Source organism: Equus caballus, chromosome 11, assembly GCF_041296265.1.
Source record: "Equus caballus isolate H_3958 breed thoroughbred chromosome 11, TB-T2T, whole genome shotgun sequence".
In the NCBI taxonomy this organism is placed as follows: Eukaryota; Metazoa; Chordata; class Mammalia; order Perissodactyla; family Equidae; genus Equus; species Equus caballus.
Window position 1 is genome coordinate 25,223,245 of NC_091694.1, and position 20,076 is coordinate 25,243,320.

At 57.5% G+C, this 20,076-nt stretch overlaps 2 protein-coding genes across 13 annotated transcripts; one reads left to right on the forward strand and one right to left on the reverse strand.

The window, feature by feature from the left end:
* The first annotated feature begins 53 nt into the window (after window positions 1-53).
* Window positions 54-9,961, forward strand: ABI3 (ABI family member 3). 2 transcript variants are annotated; one of them, XM_023652689.2, is made up of 8 exons: window positions 54-513; window positions 4,782-4,949; window positions 6,002-6,178; window positions 7,597-7,682; window positions 7,867-7,962; window positions 8,145-8,302; window positions 8,847-8,984; window positions 9,282-9,961. In XM_023652689.2, the coding sequence occupies exons 1-8, from the start codon at window positions 397-399 to the stop codon at window positions 9,443-9,445; spliced, it is 1,104 nt and encodes a 367-aa protein (XP_023508457.2). In that variant the 5' UTR covers window positions 54-396; the 3' UTR covers window positions 9,446-9,961. The 2 variants fall into 2 exon arrangements, with proteins under 2 accessions (XP_023508457.2, XP_070082362.1); XM_070226261.1 differs by having other exon boundaries at window positions 60-513; window positions 8,148-8,302.
* A 161-nt stretch (window positions 9,962-10,122) lies between these two features.
* Window positions 10,123-17,382, reverse strand: PHOSPHO1 (phosphoethanolamine/phosphocholine phosphatase 1). 11 transcript variants are annotated; one of them, XM_014741004.3, is made up of 6 exons: window positions 16,913-17,164; window positions 15,547-15,645; window positions 13,605-13,716; window positions 12,641-12,753; window positions 10,974-11,838; window positions 10,123-10,421 (listed from the first exon to the last, which is right to left on the reverse strand). In XM_014741004.3, exons 3-6 carry the CDS (start codon window positions 13,647-13,649, stop codon window positions 10,362-10,364), a joined length of 1,083 nt encoding a protein of 360 aa, XP_014596490.1. In that variant the 5' UTR covers window positions 13,650-13,716; window positions 15,547-15,645; window positions 16,913-17,164; the 3' UTR covers window positions 10,123-10,361. The 11 variants fall into 11 exon arrangements, with proteins under 11 accessions (XP_014596490.1, XP_005597529.2, XP_005597532.2 ...); XM_005597472.4 differs by having other exon boundaries at window positions 16,803-17,164; XM_005597475.4 differs by having other exon boundaries at window positions 16,782-17,129.
* Window positions 17,383-20,076: the final 2,694 nt, after the last annotated feature.

Here is a 20,076-nt window from a genome sequence, read left to right on the forward strand (position 1 = left end):
GGAAAATCCATCTCCGCCCCCCAGAGCAGGCCAGCCCCCTTCCTCCTCAGTCTCCCCTCCCAACCCTCCCAACAGTTTCCTCTCCGGGCCCAGGGAGCAATCACAGCTGCCCCGACCCTGGTTTCCTCTGCTGGGAGGGGTTGGGGAGCTGGCCCCCAAAGGGGCCCTGGCTTCCCCCTCCTCTGGGCAGGGCACAGAGAGGCACAGGCTCAGGGAGCAGGGACTGACTTCCTCTTGTCCCAGAACGAGCATGCCTGCCCTTTGCAAGGGGGTTTGGGTCTGTCACGCAGAGGAAACCAAAAGTGGCAAGAGGGAGGGAAGGCAGAGCGACCAATCAAGGGCAGGGTGAGGCGCGAAACCAGCGGGCTCCCCGGGGAGCTGGGCAGAGGCCGGGCCATGGCGGAGCTGCAGCAGCTGCAAGAGTTTGAGATCCCCACAGGCCGGGAGGCCCTGCGGGGCAACCACAGCGCCCTGCTGCGAGTCGCGGACTACTGTGAGAACAACTACGTGCAGGTAGGCAGAGCGGGCACAGGCCCCCACACCCCAGCCCCTGGAGGGGCCCGGAGCCCTTCCCCAGGGCAGGGCCGTGGGAGCCATCCTGACAGGTGCTTGTCCTGGGCCTTGGCTGAGAAAGCCTCCCACTCTAGGCCTTGGCTTCATCCCCGTTCCCCCAGACTTGACCCTGACCCCACATTGCCCAAACCCCTGCTGTGTACCTTCTCTCTCCCAGGGCCTCAGAGATGTCCAGATGGGCAGCTCCACCCCGTCCTGTCATCAGGCCTCACCCCAGGTTCGTCTCCCTCCTGGCCTCCCACTCAAATCCAGAGGCCCCAAAACTTGTCCTCACACACAAGCACTGGTGCCATCATTCCATTTTCAGGCTGGCTCTAGGTGCGACTTCAGAAGAACCTTTCAAACACTACAGCGAACTTGAGATGGACAAGGGGAGGGTTCTTTCCCTGATCCTTGAGGGAGAGCGGAGAGACGTCAGAACAGGCTCGGTAAAGAGACGGCTTCTGACACGGAGGCACCAGGATGGACAACACGACTGCTGGGAGCCGCCTACCAGCAAAAGATGGCTACTGGCATTTTAGACCAGTTTTCTAAATTGTGTGGTTGTCCCTGGACTGCAAATGTAGATTCCTGGGTCAAGGGAAGAGGGGTGATAGAAACTTACAACGATCGGGCACCTCTGTTATTTCATTAATCCTCATGACCACCGTGTGAGACAAGTATTATTATTCCTGTTTCATAGATGAGGAGACAGCAGCACAGGGAGGTGAAGTGGCTCATCTATGGTCACACAGCTTGGAAACGGTAGAGCCGGGCATCAGCCCAGACTCTGAAGCCGAGCTCTCTCTTCTCCACCTTTCCGCCTCCCTCACATGCTGTATGACTTGAAAACAGTTTATCTGCACACTCTGTCCTCAGTTTCCTCTGCCCCTTAAGAGCCTGTACAGGCTAACCCTGGGATCCCTCGGGCAAAACTTCATTTGTCTAACGTCTTCTAACCAAACTGTGAGAAGAGGTACAGGGACCTCCCAGCTCAGTGAGAGTGTTGAAAAAACTAAGAAGAAAAGGAGCAAGTGCTCATGGGAGCACGGCAGATTAAAGAGTCAGTGCTAAGAACAGTGAGAACGCTCTGCAGCCTTCCTCTGGGCAGGCCTGGCGCCCGCATTGCCTCCTCCAGTCCGCACGCCAGTCCAGGGAGGTGAGGACCAGGAGGCTGAGGTTCTGGAACATTTGTTCACTTCCCAAAGGTCTTGTGGCAGAACTTGGATTTGAACCTGTAACTCTAAATCCAGAGCCCACCCCTTCACCTCTAGATGAAAGTGCTGCCCTGGGTAGAATTTCCGTCTGGGTAGATGTGAGCAGCCAGCTTGTAGATGAGAGGGAAGGTGGACGGTAAACCAGCCCCGCTCCTGTGGCACTGGAAGGTATGCTCCTCCTGTCGACAAGGACAGAAACAGTCCTTCTCTCTCCCTCAGTGACCTCTGCACATCTCAAAGGACTCCCGCCCGGATGGGTCCTCATTTGCACACACAGTGTGCACACAGGATTTGGGGTCACAAAGACCTGAGCCCAATCTCCAACTCTGCCACCGACCAACTATCCAATCGGCGGCAAGTTTCCTCTCTGATTCTTATCCCTTCCTCCAAGGGGGTCACATGGGTTAAATGTGATAATGTATTAAAGCATTTAGCCCAGTGCCTGCCCCTTAAGAAGGGCAGGATAAATGGCAGCTGGTACCATTATTATCATTATTGTCATCATCATTCATCAGAAGGATGAAAGACACATGGATAATAAAAGTCAGTTCTAGCAAGGCGAAGCAGCCCCAGCAGAAACACCCAGGGCATTGGAAGCCCTGACCCACACTGGAATCCCTGGACCCCTGCTTCCTTCATGCAGAATGCTAACCGCTAGACCACACAACCAGGGACCTCTCCGGGCTTCTCTGAGGATCTTTGTCTGGGAAGCAAATGGCTAGGAGGGGTTTGCATGAGTTCTCAGAACTGCTCTTAGACAAGGCCTTGTTCCCACGTCCTCTGTCCCCCCACTCAAGCCCCCTCCACCTCAACCAGGTGTCAGGAAACCCATGGGGAAAAGGGGAGGGCAGGCCGGGTCAACTGCAGAGTTCTTGGTCAGGGTCCGTCGAGTTTACAGACGGGGTAATTTGCATGATGAATAAGCAGGCAGCCTGCAAACGGATACCAGACCCTTGTCCCCCCAGATGTAACTTTGGGCCAAGACCAAAGCTGGGGTCAGTAGGCTTCCAGGCTCTAGCCTCCCAGAGCTGGACCCAAGCAGACAGTTTTCCTGTTTGGGCTGACAATTCCACATGCCAGTCCAGGGAGGGGACAGTACAGGAGAGGCCAGCTAAGAAATCTGGGTAGAGACCCGAGGAGTAGTCGCTGCTCCATGTTGGGCCTTTGTTTCCTCATCTATGAAAGGAAGGTCTTGAACGCTGAACTTGAAGGAGACCTGCTGTCCTTTCTGGTTTTAACACCCTGGGTTGCTTTCTGCTGATGAAATGTGAATTGCATGCAAATGAACATCTCTCTCCCTCTCTCCCTCTCTCCCTCTCGCTCTCTCTCTCTCTCTCTCTCTCTCTCTGTCTGTCTCTCGCAGTTGGAACAGACGGGCAGGAGGTGCACCCGAGGAGAGAAATACAGGAAGGGCTGCTTAGAAGGTTCTGGGCCTGCCCTTGGGCTCCAGCCTGGCTCGGGCCACACTGGAGCCCCCAGGTCTCTCAGCAGCCTGCTCTGATAGGCTCTAGGACTGCTCTCCTCTGACAGGCCCTGAGGAGCACCCAAGGGCCCTTAGCGAGCAGACCCCAAGGGGCAGCCTTGCGGGTCAGTCCACCGGCCTTGCCCAGACTTGCCCTGGACTCACCCTTGCCCCCCTGGAAAGGTACAGGCTGGAGGGCAGCAACTCCATGACCTGACCTGAGATGAGGAAGCTGCCCCAGGGACCAAATGACCAGAGGAGTTCTGCCCCAGCCTCCACAGGCTGATCCAGGACTGAAAAGAACCTCTTCAGTCTTCAGCCACTCCCTGCCCACCCCTCCCCCACTGACCAGCAATGTGACTCTGGCCAGCACCTGGCACAGTGCCTGGCACGCAATAAGAAGATGCCCAGCAAGTGTTTGGGTTCGCATTCAATCCGTTAATTAACTCCCAAATGCATATTTATTAAGTATCGTCTGTGTGTTGGGCACTATTCCAGGATAGGGTATAGAATAAAACAGACCCGCTCCCTGCCCTCACAGCACTCACATTTTAGTGTATGTGTGTGGGGAGGGGGGAATAGATAATAAAGTAAATAGATAAATAATTTCTGATAGTGCTAAGTGCTATGAAGAAAAGAGAACAAGTTAAACATGATAGAGAGTCAATCCAGAAGTAAGCTGGGAGGAATCTTAGGGTGGTAAGGGAAGGTGTCTCTGAGGAGCAGAGACTTAATAAGAAGAAAGATTCTAGAAAGAAGTACAGCAAGTGCAAAGGCCCTGAGGTAGAAACAGTCTTAGCTTGATCGGGAAAGGAAACCCAATGGCTAATGTGGCTGGAGGGCAGTGAGTGAGAGGGGGCGTGGTAAGGGATTCAAGTGAAGACGAAAGCAAGAGCCAGCCTGTGAGGCTCTATATCGGACGTGGTTAGAAGTTTGTGTCTCATTCTCAGTGTATTGGGAAGCTACTGGAGGGAATGAGTGAATGAAGTCACTCTCTGCTGGGCCTCAGTTTCCTTATCTATAAAATGGAGCAGATCATTGGTTCCCACCACCAACCTGCAGACTGGAGCTAAACAAGGAGGACCAGAGTCACCTGGGTTGCTTTTAAAGGCACAGATCCACCGGGCTCACTCCCAGGGAATCCTGGTTAGAAGCTCTGAGATGGGGGCCTGCTGTTAGTTGGTTGGTTTTTAAGCTTGAGAATATCTCCTCCAACCAGAACTGCCTTCCTCTTTCCTTTCCACTCTTCACCTGTTAGCCCCCAAAAGGTCCTCAGGAGGGGGCTGGGGTCAATCCTCAGCTTGACTACTCGAGGATGAGTATCTTTCCCCCCTTGCACCCATTTCCCAGGGCTGCAGATTCACTTTCCTGATGTCCCTGGAGTCCTTCTTACCACAGTCTCATTCCTATGGAAACCAGCTCAAACATCTAGGGGTTGCTGTTTCTGCCAGTTCAGCCCCCACTTTCCCTATACCCTCTCCCATCCCACCCACCGAATCAGGGACCCAGTGGAAGATGCTGCCCTCAGACCAGGGCTGTGTGTATTTCAGGCCACAGACAAGCGGAAGGCACTGGAGGAGACGATGGCCTTTACCACCCAGGCCCTGGCAAGCGTGGCCTACCAGGTGGGCAACCTGGCCGGGCACACACTGCGCATGTTGGACCTGCAGGCGGCCTGCCTGCGGCAGGTGGAAGCCCACGTGAGCACCCTGGGCCAGGTAAGGGGCATGGGAAGGCTTCTTGCATCGGCTCCCAGCTCTTCAGCCCCAGCTGAAAATATCTTCGGATATTTTCTCTAGCAAAAGTGCTTTCCCGCCTTTCTCCAGATGCCTGAGTGCAACACAGAGGCTTGGCACTTCCCAAGCATTTTGAGCCTTTGTATCTCAGCGGCCATGTCTCAGTGTTGGGCCTTGCTGCCCCACCAGATTAGGAGCTCCCTAAAGGCAGAGCTTTTTCTTTCTCTGAATCCCACCCAGCATGGCAGAAAGCAGGTTCTACCAATCTCTGTGGCTGCAGAGTAGAGGAAAGAGGCACATGGATCCTGTTCCCAGCTAAACACAGGCGGTAACTTCATAAATGCCCTAGACCCAGAGTGCTTGCTTGGCAAGGTCCTCTTCAGCCCCGGAAGCACTGCCATCACCATACAGTGCCCCCCACCCATTTAGCATACACACCCTCCTCCTTCCTTCCTGGATCCTTGGCCGAGGAATCGCCCCATGAACCACATGCACAGATCCAGTTACACATGGGCCTGGCCCGCACATCATCCACGTGTTCAATGTGGGGTGTGTCTTTTCCGCTGGCCCCAGCAGGCCAGCGTTCCCACCCGCTCCAGGCTGTACGTTTCTCCACAGAACATCACAAGAGGAAGTTAATTCACTTATTTGTCCCCCAAAAGAGAGAGCTGATCCAGCCACGAATCCCAGCCACCTCCCTGTCACCCGCTCTGTTCTGAGCCAGCCAAGTGGTTGAGTCTCTTCCCAGCCCCCCCGGGATGCTGTGTTTTCTCTTTTCCTCTGGTTCCTGCTCGGCTAATAATAACCTTCATTTTCTTCCACCAGGAAGTTGCTCCAAGTAGTTCCATCCTCTCCTGGCAGTTCTTTTCCCAAGTGCCGTGTGTGGCCTTGGGGACAGAACTCACTCTTTGTCTAGACCTCACTGCCTCCCAGGGTCCCTGTCCCCACCCCAAAGTCTCTGTCCTCTTCCTCCCTTAAGGGGAAGGGTGCTGTACAGAGGCTGCCCCACTGTTACCCCAAACCCTGTCATCCAGATGGTGAACATGCATATGGAGAAGGTGGCCCGAAGGGAGATCGGCACCTTAGCCGCTGTCCAGCGGCTGCCCCCCGGCCAGAAAGTCATCCCCCCTGAGAGCCTACCTCCCCTCACGCCCTACTACAGGAGACCCCTCAACTTCGGCTGCCTGGATGACATTGGCCATGGGATCAAGGTACAGAGATGAGCCCCTCCCTTCTCCACAACGCGCCCTCTTCTGCCTCACGGCTCCCTTCTCTCCAGCTCCCCACTTCTCTTCCACATCCATTTTCTTGTCCTAACCTGCAGCCCCTTTCTTTCCTCACTCCCTGAGGCCATCACCCTAAGCCTCCCTTACTCTCCAGGTCCTCCTTATGGGAGGAGCCCCTCCTCCTTAAAAGTCCTCATGACCCTCTCCCCCACCCTAATAACTGGCCTTTACCCTGTACTCAGACAATCTGCTGAGTGACATTTGAACACCCCCGCCCTGCGGGTGCTAGGCGTGAGTGTGAGGGGAAGAGAGGGAAGGGAGGATGTGGGGGTGTGCATGAGAATGGCTCCCCAGCCACATGAGAACAGCGACTTCCTCTGTCTGGAGGTTTGAGGTCACAGCACTGAACAGTCACCCCAGAGCCCCTGTTGGGTGGGAAGGGGCGGGGATGCAGCCACCCAAGGGGGACATAGCGAAGAGAGGGGAGCATAACTCTGGCATTCTATCCTCAGCCCACCTCCCTCTGAGAGGTGAGAGAAGATGCACACACACAGAGACACACACGCTGGATCCCATTTTGTCAATTCCTGTCCTCACACTGCAACATTTCAGATTAGACTGAAGCTCTCCTGTATCTGAATGACCCTCTGATATCTTCAGCATACCATCTCCCCAAAAAGGGGGCACTACACTCCCTCCTTCAGTCACCAGGCCTCCCCACCAGTAAGTTCTTCCTATTGTCCAACTTAAATTCTTTATGCTTCAGCTCAGGTCCCGCTTGTCCCTAGTGAAGTATAGCGAACAGGGAACACCATTCCCCCTGAACCCACTCTTGGGCAACCCCATCAGTGACAGAGGTGCTGTCCCGCCTGGGGGTTTGCACCTGGTCATTTCTACACTCTACTCTAAATGTTCTGCTCCTCTCTGTCCTGAACTCCCAGAGTCAGTTCCACAGGCCTGCAAGGACAGGTGGGACATTTCTAAGCACCGCGGTCCTCTCCTTTCCCCAACTCCCTCCTCAGCCTGCGCTGGGGTTGGGGGTCTAATCAGATTAGTGACCACCAAGCTGGGCACTGAGAAGCTTGAGAAGCGGGGTGGGGATGCTGAGCCCACTCAGCCGCTGAGGCCTTGCAGAGGAAGTGGCCTGCAGACCGTGTCTGTGCTCCGAGGTTTCCGGGCAGATTTGAGGCCCAGGCCCCAGGGCCCAGGCGCGGCAAGAGGGGGTGGGGTGGAGTGGGGTGAGGTGGGGTGGGAGAGGGGGCTGGGAAGTGGAAGTGGGAACTTGCTGTGCCCGCCCTCCCCCTCCCAGTTCTTGTCCGCCCCTCCCCCATTTCCTCTCTGGGATGAGGGGGGCTATTGGGGGGGCCCCCATAGATGTCAGCCCCGCCTCTGCTCCCCCGCAGGATCTGAGCACGCAGCTGTCGCGGACTGGGACCCTGTCTCGAAAGAGCATCAAGGCGCCTGCCACACCCGCCTCTGCCACCCTGGGGTGAGACCCCACCTCGATCCAAAGCAGCCCTACTCCGTCCCGAAACTCGACTCCCCCACCCCCCTCAACGCGGGCCCCAAACTTCCTCTTACACCAGCTGCCCCCTCCCCGCACCCGACCCCTGCTGCCCAGAAGCCTTCCTCCTGCCTGACGACACCCCGCACCCCACCCCCCCGCCCCCCAGGAGACCGCCGCGGGTTCCGGAGCCCGTGCAGCTCCCGGTGTTGCCCGATGGCAAACTCTCAGCCGCCTCATCTGCTTCTTCTCTGGCCTCGGCCGGGTGAGCCCAAGTCCAAGTGCGGGGTGGCGAGGGGAGGGGTTGAGAGGGTCCTCCTGCCAATTGTCATGGTGACTACTAGGGTTGAGGGGACTCCGGATCACAGGGGCGGGGCCGGTTGGGGGATGCTGAATTAGGGAAGTTGTCCTCCAACCTAGACGAGCCCCGCTTTCTCTGGTCTTCAGCAGCGCCGAAGGTGTCGGTGGGGTCTCCACGACCAAGGGGCAGGCAGCACCCCCACCCCCACCTCTCCCCAGCTCCACGGCCCCACCTCCTCCACCAGCTGCCTCTGACCTCTTCCTGCTGCCCCCTCCGCTGGAGGAACTGTCCCTGCCCCCGCCAGGTAAGGAGCTCCGCCCTCTCCTCCTAGCTCAGCCTTTCTTACCTCCCCATACTCCTCCCCACCCCACCCCTCTTGGATCTAATCGGACCCACGTCTATGAAAGGCTTGTCCACGGGAGAGGTCATGGGAGAGAAAGGAGAGGAAGCCGGCAGAGGAACTAACATAACTTGGCACCTGCTTTATACCAGGCCCTGGATTTGAAGCTTCTCATCCGTTTTCTCACTTAAACTTAACACCCTAAGAGGATCTTCACATTCCCATTTAACAGAGGAGGAAGCTAAGGCTGAGAGGTTAAATTCAGTGACTTGCCCAAGGGTCACCCAGCTAAGTGGCAGTGTCTGACTTACACTGTTCAACGTTTTAGTGTTTACTGAACACCTGCTACTTGTCAGAGGCATTGTGGGAGGACCAGGATGGGCAGGGCTGGAGGAAGATTACATAACATGGGGAGAGCCTGGGGCCCTGCTCTTGAACAGTCAAGTTTCCTGGGGCTGGTGGAGGGGTTCCCTGTGTCCCACTCACAGCCCCTCTGCTTCCCTCCCAGCCCCAGAGCTGCCCCTGCCCCTGGACCTGCCCCCTCCTCCACCTCTGGATGTAGATGAGTTGGGGCTGCTTCCTCCACCCCCACCAGGCTTTGAACGGGAAGAGCCCAGCTGGGTCCCTGCTACATACTTGGAGAAAGGTACCTGACTCCTGGGAATGAAGGGCACCAGGGTTCTCCCTACTCTTCTACCCTAGAGGCATTCAGCCCCCCACCCCCGCACATATTTTCTCATGAAATGAGCAAGTTGAGAGCCACTGGCCTGGTAGATATTAAGTGAATTGGGGAGGGGTCCCAGGGCTTGGGAGAAGGACCGCCTGCCCCACTCCCTGCAGCCTTCTCCCCTAGATGCTCGCTAGAGTCCAGTATGTGGGCCCCTGCATCCCCACGATGGGGCAGGACGAACATCTCACAGCAGCCTCTCCTCCTGTCCTGCAGTGGTGACACTGTACCCATACACCCGCCAGAAGGACAACGAGCTCTCCTTCTCTGAGGGAACCATCATCTGCGTCACCCGCCGCTACTCCGATGGCTGGTGTGAGGGTGTCAGCTCAGAGGGGACTGGATTCTTCCCGGGGAACTATGTGGAGCCCAGCTGCTGACAGCCTGGGACTCTCTGGGCTGCTAACCCAGGCTCTGCCCTGAGCAGCCTCTGGAGCCCCGGGCCAAAGCCAGCTCCAAGATCAAGGCTGGACTAGGTCTGCCCGCCTCTTGGGCTGTGAGCTGTGTCCGCTCCTTCCCCCTACTGCGGTGGGAAGGGGTCCTGGGGAGAGAGAGGAGATACCCAGAGGCCTGCTCCAGACAGGAAAGAACTGAAAGACAAGGAGTTTGGTGACCTTGTCCACAGAGGACCCCTACTCTGTGCAGGGCGGGGTCTCCAGCTGCAAGTGCCAGCTTTGAATAAAACTCTGACCCTCTTGATAATTGCCCTGCAGGGCTAGGGGGCAGAGAGGAGGGATTGAAAGGCATCCCAGTTCTAAGGCTCCTGCTAATTACGGAGCCACCCTCTGCCTGCCGCTAGCAGTAGTGTCTCTCCCATCTCTTCGGTCCTCATTAGGTGCCCTCTGCACTAGACCTCTGATGCCCCTCAGCAATGACTGACTGCACCTTGTTCTTTTGCCTGTTGCCTGCTGTGTGTTATGTGTTCAGTGTTGGTTCCTGAAGCCGGGCACTCTCCAAGAGTGGGGACTAACTCCCTCACTTAAGTGGGGCTCTCTGAGAGCAGAGACCACCTCACCCTCACCCCTTAGACTGCGGCGCGAGAGATCTCAGTCACCTCTTCCCCCTTCACCTCCTTTATAGCTCTAAAACATCAAAGAGGGAGGAGGGGCTTGGGTTTTGCTGGCTCTGCTTTAAAATATCAAGGCCTTCTGACCCACCGCGGAGGTGGGGGGCGCAGAGGGCCCAGCCCGCGAGGCGACTTTGGTAAAATCCCTGGTCTCTTGCTGCATAGACGAGGCTGGGGTGCGAGGAGACACTGTCGCACGCTGCGAGGTCCCTTGCAGGCCGGACAGTGTGCTACCTCGTTCCACCACCAGGAGGCGACTGTTCCCTCTGGCTTTTTTTCCTTTGGGGATGCTGGCGGGGTGGGTGGGGGAAGAGAGGCAAGAAGAAAAGGGATAGAAGGTGGGGTCGCGGTAGGTGAAGCAGGATCTAGGCCTGGGGACTTGGGCGGGGAGCCGGGTGCAGCCGGGAGGATTTCGGGATCTGGAAGAGGGGAGGTTACACGGCCCGAGGCAGCGGTTAAAGCAGCGGGACACGTTTCTTCTCTCCCCTCCCAGGGAACCCAGTCCTCCCAGTTTGGAGGACAAGGTTTTTAGAAACACTGCTGCCTTCCCCGGTATGCGCACCTCCCCGGTGGGGCCAGACTCCAGAATAATTGTTTTGCAGAGGAACTGGGCGGGGCAGCCGAACTGGGTTAACTGCATAGATAGGGGCTGTCCGAACTCCCGCCCCCAGCCCCCAAATGGACAAGCCCGGAATTCCAGAAATTCCCAGAGGGACACACCGAAGCGAAAGGGAAAAGGGAATTAAAAAAACTAGGTTTGTCTTTCCCGATCTCCCCCCTCCTCGCCCCTTCCCCGCCCGGGCGCCCCCCGCAGGCCGCCGTCCTCAGGACGTCTTCAGCACCTGCTGCAGATGCACGCGCACGTCGGCGGCCGTTTCCCAGGGCACCACAGTGGCGCGGAAAGAGCTGGGCTCGGCCTTCTGCGCCTCCTGGATAAGGCGGTGCATGGGGTACCCGCGGCGCGGGAAGGCCACGTCGCCGCCCGCCAGCAGCCCCGTGGGGCAGAAGTCATTGGCGCCGTCGCCCACGTAGAAAAGGCGCTCGAAGTGCACGCCGTCGTGGGCCCGCTCGCGCAGGTAGTCGCTGAGCACCTTGTGCTTGCACATGTTGGCGGGGCAGCGCGCGCAGCTGTGCGTGTGGAAGGGCCGCAGCGCCAGTAGCCCCCGCGCGTCGGGCCCCGCCGGGTTGCTGAAGATGCGGCGGAACAGGCCGTGGTGGCCGGCGGCGCGTAGCGCGCTCTCCACGCCGAAGGTGTTGGCATCGGAGATGAGAATAACCTCGAAGCTGGCGCCCTGCTTGGCCACAAACTGCAGCAGGTCGCCCATGCCTGGCGACAGGGGGATGGCCTCGTAGATGGCACGCAGGTCCCGCGGCCGCACGCCCTGCTCGCCCAGGTACTTGAAGACGCGCTGCATGTACTCGTTGTAGAAGCCCTCGCGGTAGGTGGCACGCAGGCTCTCCGGCAGCCGCTGGCCCGGCGCGGCGCGCACGATCGAGTCGTCGCTGTTTTCGTCCACGATAGTCTCGTCGAAGTCGAAGGTCAGGAGGAAGCGCGGCGCGCCCTGCGCGGCCATCCCGCCGTCCTGGGAGCAGGGAGGAGAAGAGCAGGAGGAGGAGGAGAGAGCAAGCGAGAGGGGGCGCGGCGGGAGCCGGCCCGGGAGAGGCTGGTTAGCGGGCCACGGCCAGAGGCGCTGGCACGTCCAAGACCTGAGGAGGACCCAAAGCTGGTTAACCTAGGCGGAGTAGCCAAGGCCGCCGCCGCCCCCCGCCCAGCCTTCCCTGCCGCCCCTGCCCCCGATCCCCCTCCCTGACCTCCCTTCTCGGCACCTCTTAGTTAACTGCGTTGGAGTTTATCCTCAGAGGACCATCCTCCTTCCGAACTCAGAAGGGCATCCTTGGCACCTGTTTCTGCTACTCTCATCTGGGGCCATTGGGGCTTAACAAGGGTCAGCTTAAAAATGGGGAAAAGCAGCTTCCAAGGGGTCACCCCTTCGGGGAGGTTTCTGGACTAGACTGTGCTAGAGACTTCTAGTGACTCCTGTTGTTGGTGTAGCTACCGGGAGGGTGGAGGGAGCTCTCCACTCCCTTCTTCCCTAACATAGTCAAGGGAACCACCCATTCACCCAACCGGAGCAGCCTCCTCATTCCCCTCTGGACCAGGCCGAGCTGATGGCAGGTGGGACTGTGGTGGACAATAAGAAGCCAGGCTCCAGGGAAGTCTTGTTGGCACCGTCCAAGACATGTGGACGATGAGTGCTGGGTCCTCAGGCCTGGATAGGAGCTAAGGGCTGGGCCTGGAGAGTTAGGTGCCTGGGTGTCTGTCCTGGCCAGACAACTGGATTTTAGCTCTTGGAATAACCAGGTAAGTGATTTGACCACACAAGACTCAGGAAGGCTCTCTGGGAGCTGCTTCTAGCCAGATGGCACTGGGCAGGGGTCTAGGGATGGGATACAGCTTCTCTGGGGAGTTTTAGGACCCTGTGCTGACAGGTCATCACTAGTCACTTGCCAATTCCCTGTGTCAGCGGGTGGGGTTTCTGCCAGAGTCCGAAGCAGGCGGGCAGCAGGAGAAGCAGTGGGGCTTGGGAAGGTAGGAGCCTCCCGCACCAGGCGGCGACATACCTGGGAGACAGGTAAGAAAGAGGAAAGAGAGCAGCGGTGGCTGAAAAGGCAGGGGAGGAGGGAGCAGGTAGTGTAGACATGCAGACATGAGGCAGCAGTGGGGAAGGAGGGGGCTAGGGGGAAGTCATGCTAGGGGAGCGCAGAGACAGACTGGACAGGAAGACGGAGTGGGGGTGGGGACTCCAGGAAGTGGAGATCTTGGGCCAGAGTCATGTTGATGGGGGCCATGGGAGAGGACGGGGGACAACAGGGCAAGTGTGAGGGCACGAAGAAAGGCAAGCAAATGGAGACAGCAGAATCCCTCGGCAGCCTGTCCCTCCCACCTTTGCCTGACAGCAGCTGTAGGGGACAGAGGGGCAGAGTGAGCAGATCAGGTCCACCTTCAGCATATCCATCACACTGCCTTTCTCCCTCCCAGCCTCCCACCCCAATGATCTGAGATGGAACCACTCTTCTTTCTGCTTTCTTCCTAACTCCCTCTCTAATATCCCTGTGATGTTTATGGCCGAGCACATCTTGTGAGACAGAAGTCCAAGCTCCTCATTTCAGAGCTGGGATTTGAACCTGGCTATCTGCCTCGCTAATAGAACCATCCCTTTGACCTCAACCCTAGAGACGCTCTCTGCTCTCACCAACGTCCATCTGGGTGTCTCAGTGGCCCAGCACCACTGGAGTTGAGGATGTAAAGTATCAGGACCCCACGCCTGGGAAGGAAGCTTCCAGGGATTAGTGGAGGCCCAGTAGAGGGGAGGGAAAGCCTAAAAGGGGCTCAGAAGGGCTCTTCCCACTCCGGGATGGGAATGTAGGGGCTGAGGCCTCATCCTAAGAGACCCCTGGAGGGCCCCACTTACCCTAGACAGGCATCGGAGGCCAGCAACTGGAAAACACCCACTCATTGTCGGTGCATCACCCTGAGCAGCACCTGTAGGGACTCCGTTGGCCTCCAGGCGTCGTCCAGAGCTCCTGACAACCACACAAGGTCCGTGTGAGGGTGCCCAGTCATCTGGCTCTGTTTCCACTACTAATGCCCACCTGGCCCCATCCCCTCTGCTGAGCCCCAGGAGCCACTCCCAGGGGCTCCGTAAAAACAACCCCTCAAACAGGCATAGCACTTACAGACCACAAAGCCCTTGCTAGGCATCCTCTTACAACCCCCTACAATGCTGGAGAGGTTAGGGATGATATTGATGGAGACCCAGAGAGGGACACCGACTTGCTCAAAGGTCACCCACTGTAAGTGGCAGAGACAGATCTCAAAACCAGATCTCAGAGTCTGAGACCAGAGCTTTTTTCTCCAGTATGACCACTTCCCCTTTCTTGTATGCGGTACCTCACAGTTTACAGATCACCTTCTTTCATATTCTCTCAGTGCCCGTCACAGTCCCATGAATGCAGCAGATGAGAAGGGCTCAGGGAGGCAGAGCTGGGTTCATGAACACCTGGCCACAGCCTTGCCTGCCCTCTGCCCTCAAAAGGGAAGAGGCAGATGACCAGGCTCACTGTACCCCAGCTGGGGGGCCAGGACCCCTGGGCACCACAGGTGATCCGGGACTGGCCTCCCTGGTGCTTTCCGGGGCCCAGGAGTCAGACAGGAGAGTCAGGGTGAAATTTCTGCCCGACTTTGCTGTGTGGCTTTGGGGACAGGTTTGGCTTTGTGGGCCTTCACCAACTACAAAGGACACACCTACAGCCCCTAGTGCCTCCCTACGCACACCCCACCCTCCACCCTGGGGTGACACAGAGACCTGAGGCAGCTGGGACAGGTCTGGAAAGAGCCAGGAGACTAGACCAGGGAAAGGAGCAAAGGTCTGGCTGGCTGCTGCCCTCTGGTGGTGACAGCAGGTGACACTGGAAACCCTTCTGACTTTCTCAAGGTGACACTCTCCCCAGACCATCCCAGGACAGCAGGGGGAAGCTACTGTCCCCAAGACAGAGACTGGGACATCCCAGGAGCAGGGCACAGGTCGGAGGGCCTGTGGGAGGGCCTCTCTCACCTTCCATCTCGAATTACCCCCTCCCTGCCCACTCAGACCACTCGTGCATTAAACCCTGTGGTAAGGATGGGATGTGGGTCTCAGCCTTTGCGCTAAGAATTTTTCATCTAGGAATTGGGGGAGGTGGCCAAAGCTGAACGGGGCAGTGGGCAAAAAGGGAGAGGAGAGACACGTCCAGGAGAAGGTGGGAGCGAAGGGGAGCGAGGCATGGGACGCGGGAATGGCATGTTTTGGAGGGTGGGAGGGCTATCCCCAGGCCCCATCTGGAGGCAGTTCCAGCCTTCCAGAGTCCTGGCTAATATCACACGTCCGCCCTGGGCCAGGTGAGTCTGAGGAGAAAGGTCAGGGGATGCCCCTCCCGCTGTAAAAGCAAACAGGACGGACACGTGCCGGGCACGGGGCACAGCGAGGGTCAGATGCAAAGATGCACAGGGCCTCTGGCGCCACCCGGAGAGCAAGCTTCCTTGTTTTGCCCTTGTTTCTTTGTCTTTCTTTTATTTGGTGGAATATTCTATTGCAATATCATGCTCAAAACTTCCCATTTCTCATAGCAAAACACATAAGTTATGTTTTTTTCATCTAACAATAGTATTTAGGGAAATTGGTTAAACATTTATTGTTTGGTGAGTCGCCCTTGTTTCTTTCAGTCCCCAGAGCAGAGAGCCAGGCATCCTGAGTGAGTTTCTTCCCCTGGAACCTGAGAAGGCCATGCTGTGACACCCCACCCTTACAAAATAGTCAGAGGGACCCGGGGTCCCGTGGGAATCTGGCCCCTGTGACATTCAGAAAGGTTACTCACCTCTGGCAGCTTTGTCCTGAGTGATCAAATCCTTTTGTGGTCACCAGAAAGAGTCCCTCAGAGAAAAGGGGGACAGGATCTCCGAGCTTCTCGCACAGGCTAGAGCAGAGGGGAGAGCGGGTTGCTTAGGGGCGGCAGGCAGTCCCTATTCTAGTCCAGTCCCATCTAAAAGTGGCGCCTGCCTCCCTGACCCCACACAGGATCACGAATTCCTCCCTGCTTCCTCCTGGCTTTTACACAAAAGCTCCTAGATGACATCTATGGGAATGGGCTGGGAGGGTCCCCTGGGGATGGGGGAGGGAAACGGGCCTCTCTTTGGCATCAGCCCTAAGTTTGAAATTCCCCTCTTAATGGATGGAGCCCTTGAGACGGTTTGGAAACAGTTTTCCACCGGAAATGTGCAGGATGGGGATGGGGGAGAGGACCCCAGAGATACCACAGGAACAAGCTGTCTGCCCAAGACCAAGTCTCCTTGTATCAATCACTAGAAATCACATTCAGCCACTAAGCTGGAATTCTCTCCCTCCCTCAGATAGCACTCCCAAACTTCACCGTGGTCTCTTCCCTGCTCACGACTGCCAGCAGCAGATAGGAAAAACAGAGGCCCAGAGAGGTCAAGCTAATATCCTGGGGGTCACACAGCATCAGAATCATATTTAGAACTCAGGGGTCTCTGGTGCCTCTTGGGAAAATCGCAGCCAGAGCTTCCTCTATTGCCCTGGAGACTCCCTTAGGCTGTGAGCTTGCTGTCCTGACTAGCTGGTGGCGATGACCCGCAGTTATGGGGCCAGCGAGGAAGCTGGGACCAGGAGTCACCTCGGGGCTCGCCCTGCCTGGGTGAACAAGCCGGGAGGGGATCCTCACTGGGCAGGGAGGTGGCAGCTGCCGGTGGAGTTGGGGGAGAGATATTTTTAGAGGTGGCTGGAAAGCAGGCTCTCTGGCACACCCCCAGCTGGCGGGAGCTTCGCTCCAATGCGGGGCGGGGGGTGCGCAGCTTAGGGAGCCGAGGGGAGCCCAGGGAACTCGTGGGTGGCAGGGAGCAAGGAGGCACAGATTCCTTCGCTTTGTCCGAGTACGGGGAGGGAGAGATACCCGGGCACCACCTTCCTGGATAGGGGAAAGAAGGGGGACTCATTCCTCCGCTCCAGGGACGCCCCCGCTGACACACGCGTGAAGGAGCGCCCTCAAACTCCACACAGCCCCCACCCCACACTGGGACCCCAGCCCTCCCCTACCTCGGAGAGCCCAGGACTCACGTGGGGAGCGGCGGCGGCCGAGGTCTGCCCCGGCTGAGTTTGGATTGCAAAGAGTGGGAAAAGGGGCTAGCTGAGGTATTTGGACGCAGGATGGAGCTAGGGGTGCTTACGGGAATTGGGGGGGACGCGGTGTCTTAGCCACCCCCGTATTTCTGGGCTCCGGCTCACGAGTCCCTCCAGTCCCAAGGGGCCGTGGATGATGTGCGTCTGGGCCGTCCTCTCCGCCTGCCCCCCATCCCCCCGGGCCGCCGCCGCGTCCCCTTTAAATGCCCGGGAGCCGGAGCCGGAGCCGGAGCCGCGGCTAGCGCTGCGGCAGCCGCAGCACCCGGGCCCTCCGCAGTCCCCGCACGTCACAAGCGACTGTCCAATCACTGCGGCGCCGGCGCACATCAAAGGGGCGGGCCGCCCGCGGGCCACGCCTCCCGGCTGCCCCGGAGACTCCCGGAGCGCCCGCGAAGGTGGGATGGGACGCAAGGGGAGAGGGTAGGAGGGCGGAGAGGGGGCGCACCCCTTCAGAGGAGCGTGGTGGGGGCACCTGCCTTAGGGCGGCTGCGGGGCTCTCCAGAAGTCCCCGCCCATACACCTGGCAGTGCCAGGGCTGTGGACTTTCTCAACCGCCGCCTTCAGGGCTCTGATCTCTGAGATTTGCAGAAATGCACCCCCACCTCCAGCCCCTCGTTCCGTTCTTGGCTCCTGAGCCAGGTGGTAAGCACCGGTTGACCCAGCCCAGGAAGGGCAGTTCCTCTGTTTCTCTCCCCTGTGTGCCCTCTGCCCTCCAGGCGGAGCCACAGCGCCCCGCCCCGCCCTGCCCTTGGGACACTCCCCGGCCCCCCACCCCCACCCCCGCCAGTTACAGGTTACAGAGGACTGCCGGCCGGGAAAGGGACTCTCCCATTCCCCTACTCTGTCAACAGGGTTGGGCGACCGCCCAACAGTTTGCCCCTTTGCAAGTGGGGTTGTAAATAAAAAACCCACTTTCTCCTCTGCTTCCTAGGAGTCCGTTCCCAGCCACACTCCCCTCCTCCCTTTCTGCCCTCCCAGCCTGGTGGGGAGGAGAAAGAAAGGCACACTGGACTCATGGGGTCACAAAGGGGCTGTGTGGGTGGGGAGAACGGAGGTGCCCCCAGGCCTGGGTCGAACTTCGGTCCTCCCTTGGTCTCCCCGTGCTCCACTCCTCGAAGATAGCCGGCGAATTTCAAGGCCCTGAGTGATCTGGAAGCCGATGGGGCTGGAAACCAGAGAGGGAGCCAGGGTCAGCAAGGAACTACCCTCATCTCTGTGCTGGGGGCTAGGAGGGCATTAATAGACAAGACAAATGTGTGCCGTGTTTCCACATGTGCACAGGGGAACCAACGCTTTAAAGCTGCAAACCTGCTCCTTAGAACCCTTGTTGACAAGTAACTCCCAGCGCCCCAGCTCCTGAAACGGGCTCGCTGCCCCCCTTCATCCCACAGCCCTGCCTTCACTCCTCACCCTTTCTTCCCGCTCTCCAGCACACCCTGCTCTCTGCTCCGGAGCTCCCTCCTCAGGAACGTGCCCGCCCCATTTGCTGGGCAAGCTCAGCCCCCACATCATCTCTTGCCCTGTTACATATCTGCAAGCTCCTTTTATTACACTGATCACATGCGTGCTGCCAGAGCACACAGTAGTGATGCAGGGTCGGCGAGCCAAAGAGTCGAAAGAAAGATTTCTTGGACTCTCAAGGTCTGGCAGTGGTGCTCTTTTATTTAGAGAATAGCATGGAGTAGCATGGGGACAGGACCCATGGGCAGTAAAGAGTTGCTGCATGGGGACAGGACCCATGGGCAGTCAGAGCTCCTGCTGCTGCCCTGAGTTGAGGGTTAGGGCTAAATTTATAAGGCACGGGTACGTGACTTATTTTTACTGGAAAAAGAAAAGATGATGTAAAAAGTCATTAAATGATTTCAGTGCAGATGGGGTGTGGTTATTGTGCAGTCATATAACTTTAGACACGAATCTGGTCATATAGATCGGCATGTAGGCGAGGATGCCCTGGGCTTCTCTCCCTGGAGCAGCCCTAATTCATACCATAAAAATCCACCAGGTCATATAGTTGGGCATGTCGGCCAGGTCACCTTGGGCTTCTCTACCCGGGGCAGCCTTAATCCACATCAGTAGTTGCTGTAAATACTTTTCCAGGTGTCAATTCATGTAATCCTCACCACCCTCTGCAGTGGGCATGGCTCATTTTACCGTCAGGAAATCAAGGCACAAAGAGTTGAGCTAGCCCAGGGTCACCCAGCTGGTAAATGGTAGAGCTGGGCTTCCAACCTGCTCGCCTTAACCATTACCCTACACCGTCCCTCTCATTCGGTGTCTGCCACCCCTCCTCTCCTGTAAGCAACTTGAAGGCGGAGACCATGGTGATCTTATTTATTAATGTCCCCTTAGTCTCTAGCATATAGACCCTGACACACAGTAGGCCTTAGATGTTTTCTGTTGAATGAAACAAGTCCCCTGCTGGGTTCAGCTCCACCTTTGTGCTGCATTTGTGTTCCCTCCTTTAACCTTCACACTGCCTGGGTCACTCCAGTATTATGCCCATTTTACAACAGGGAAATTGAGACTCAGAGAGATCAAAGACTTGCCCAGGGCCCCACGCCCCCAGGAGGCACTATATTCAAATCCTTACCCTTTGATGCAATTAGTGACCCTTTCAACCTTGTTTCCAAATTCAGTGGTGGGGGTGGGGGAGGGGTGGGCAGACGATGTCGTCGCTGCCTACAGCGAGTTCTTACCGCCCAGCTCTGCCTTCCAGTGATGGGAACACCAAGGCACACAGGAGCGCCATTGTGCGACAAATGGAGAAACTCCTCATTTCCCCTACACTAAGATTTCCAGGACACAAGCCTATCTCTCTTTAAACTTTCTCCTCTCATCGTGCCAGTGAGTAAGCAAGTTGGGTGATCAGCCATGTGCCTAAAGATGGGGACAGAAAGAAGGGGAACCCCACCTCCCACCTCCACCCCACCCGCATCCTAGCCCAGCAGGTTGAGGCCTCTGCCCAGCACACAGATTTCCTCTCCTCCCCTGGGGTTCACCTTCACACTCAGTTCTGTCATTCTGGCAGAGAGCTAGTGGGGACAGAAGTCATCTGAGGTGACAGGGACAGGAGTCTCTGCTGAACCCTGACTCAGGCACCCAGGGATGGAGCGCTCCAGCTGGTCTTCACAAAGAGGGTGTGACTCTTGCCCAAGGTTTTCAGGTTAGAGCCAGTGAGTCCAGGAATGTGACCTGGTGGTGGGAGGGGCAG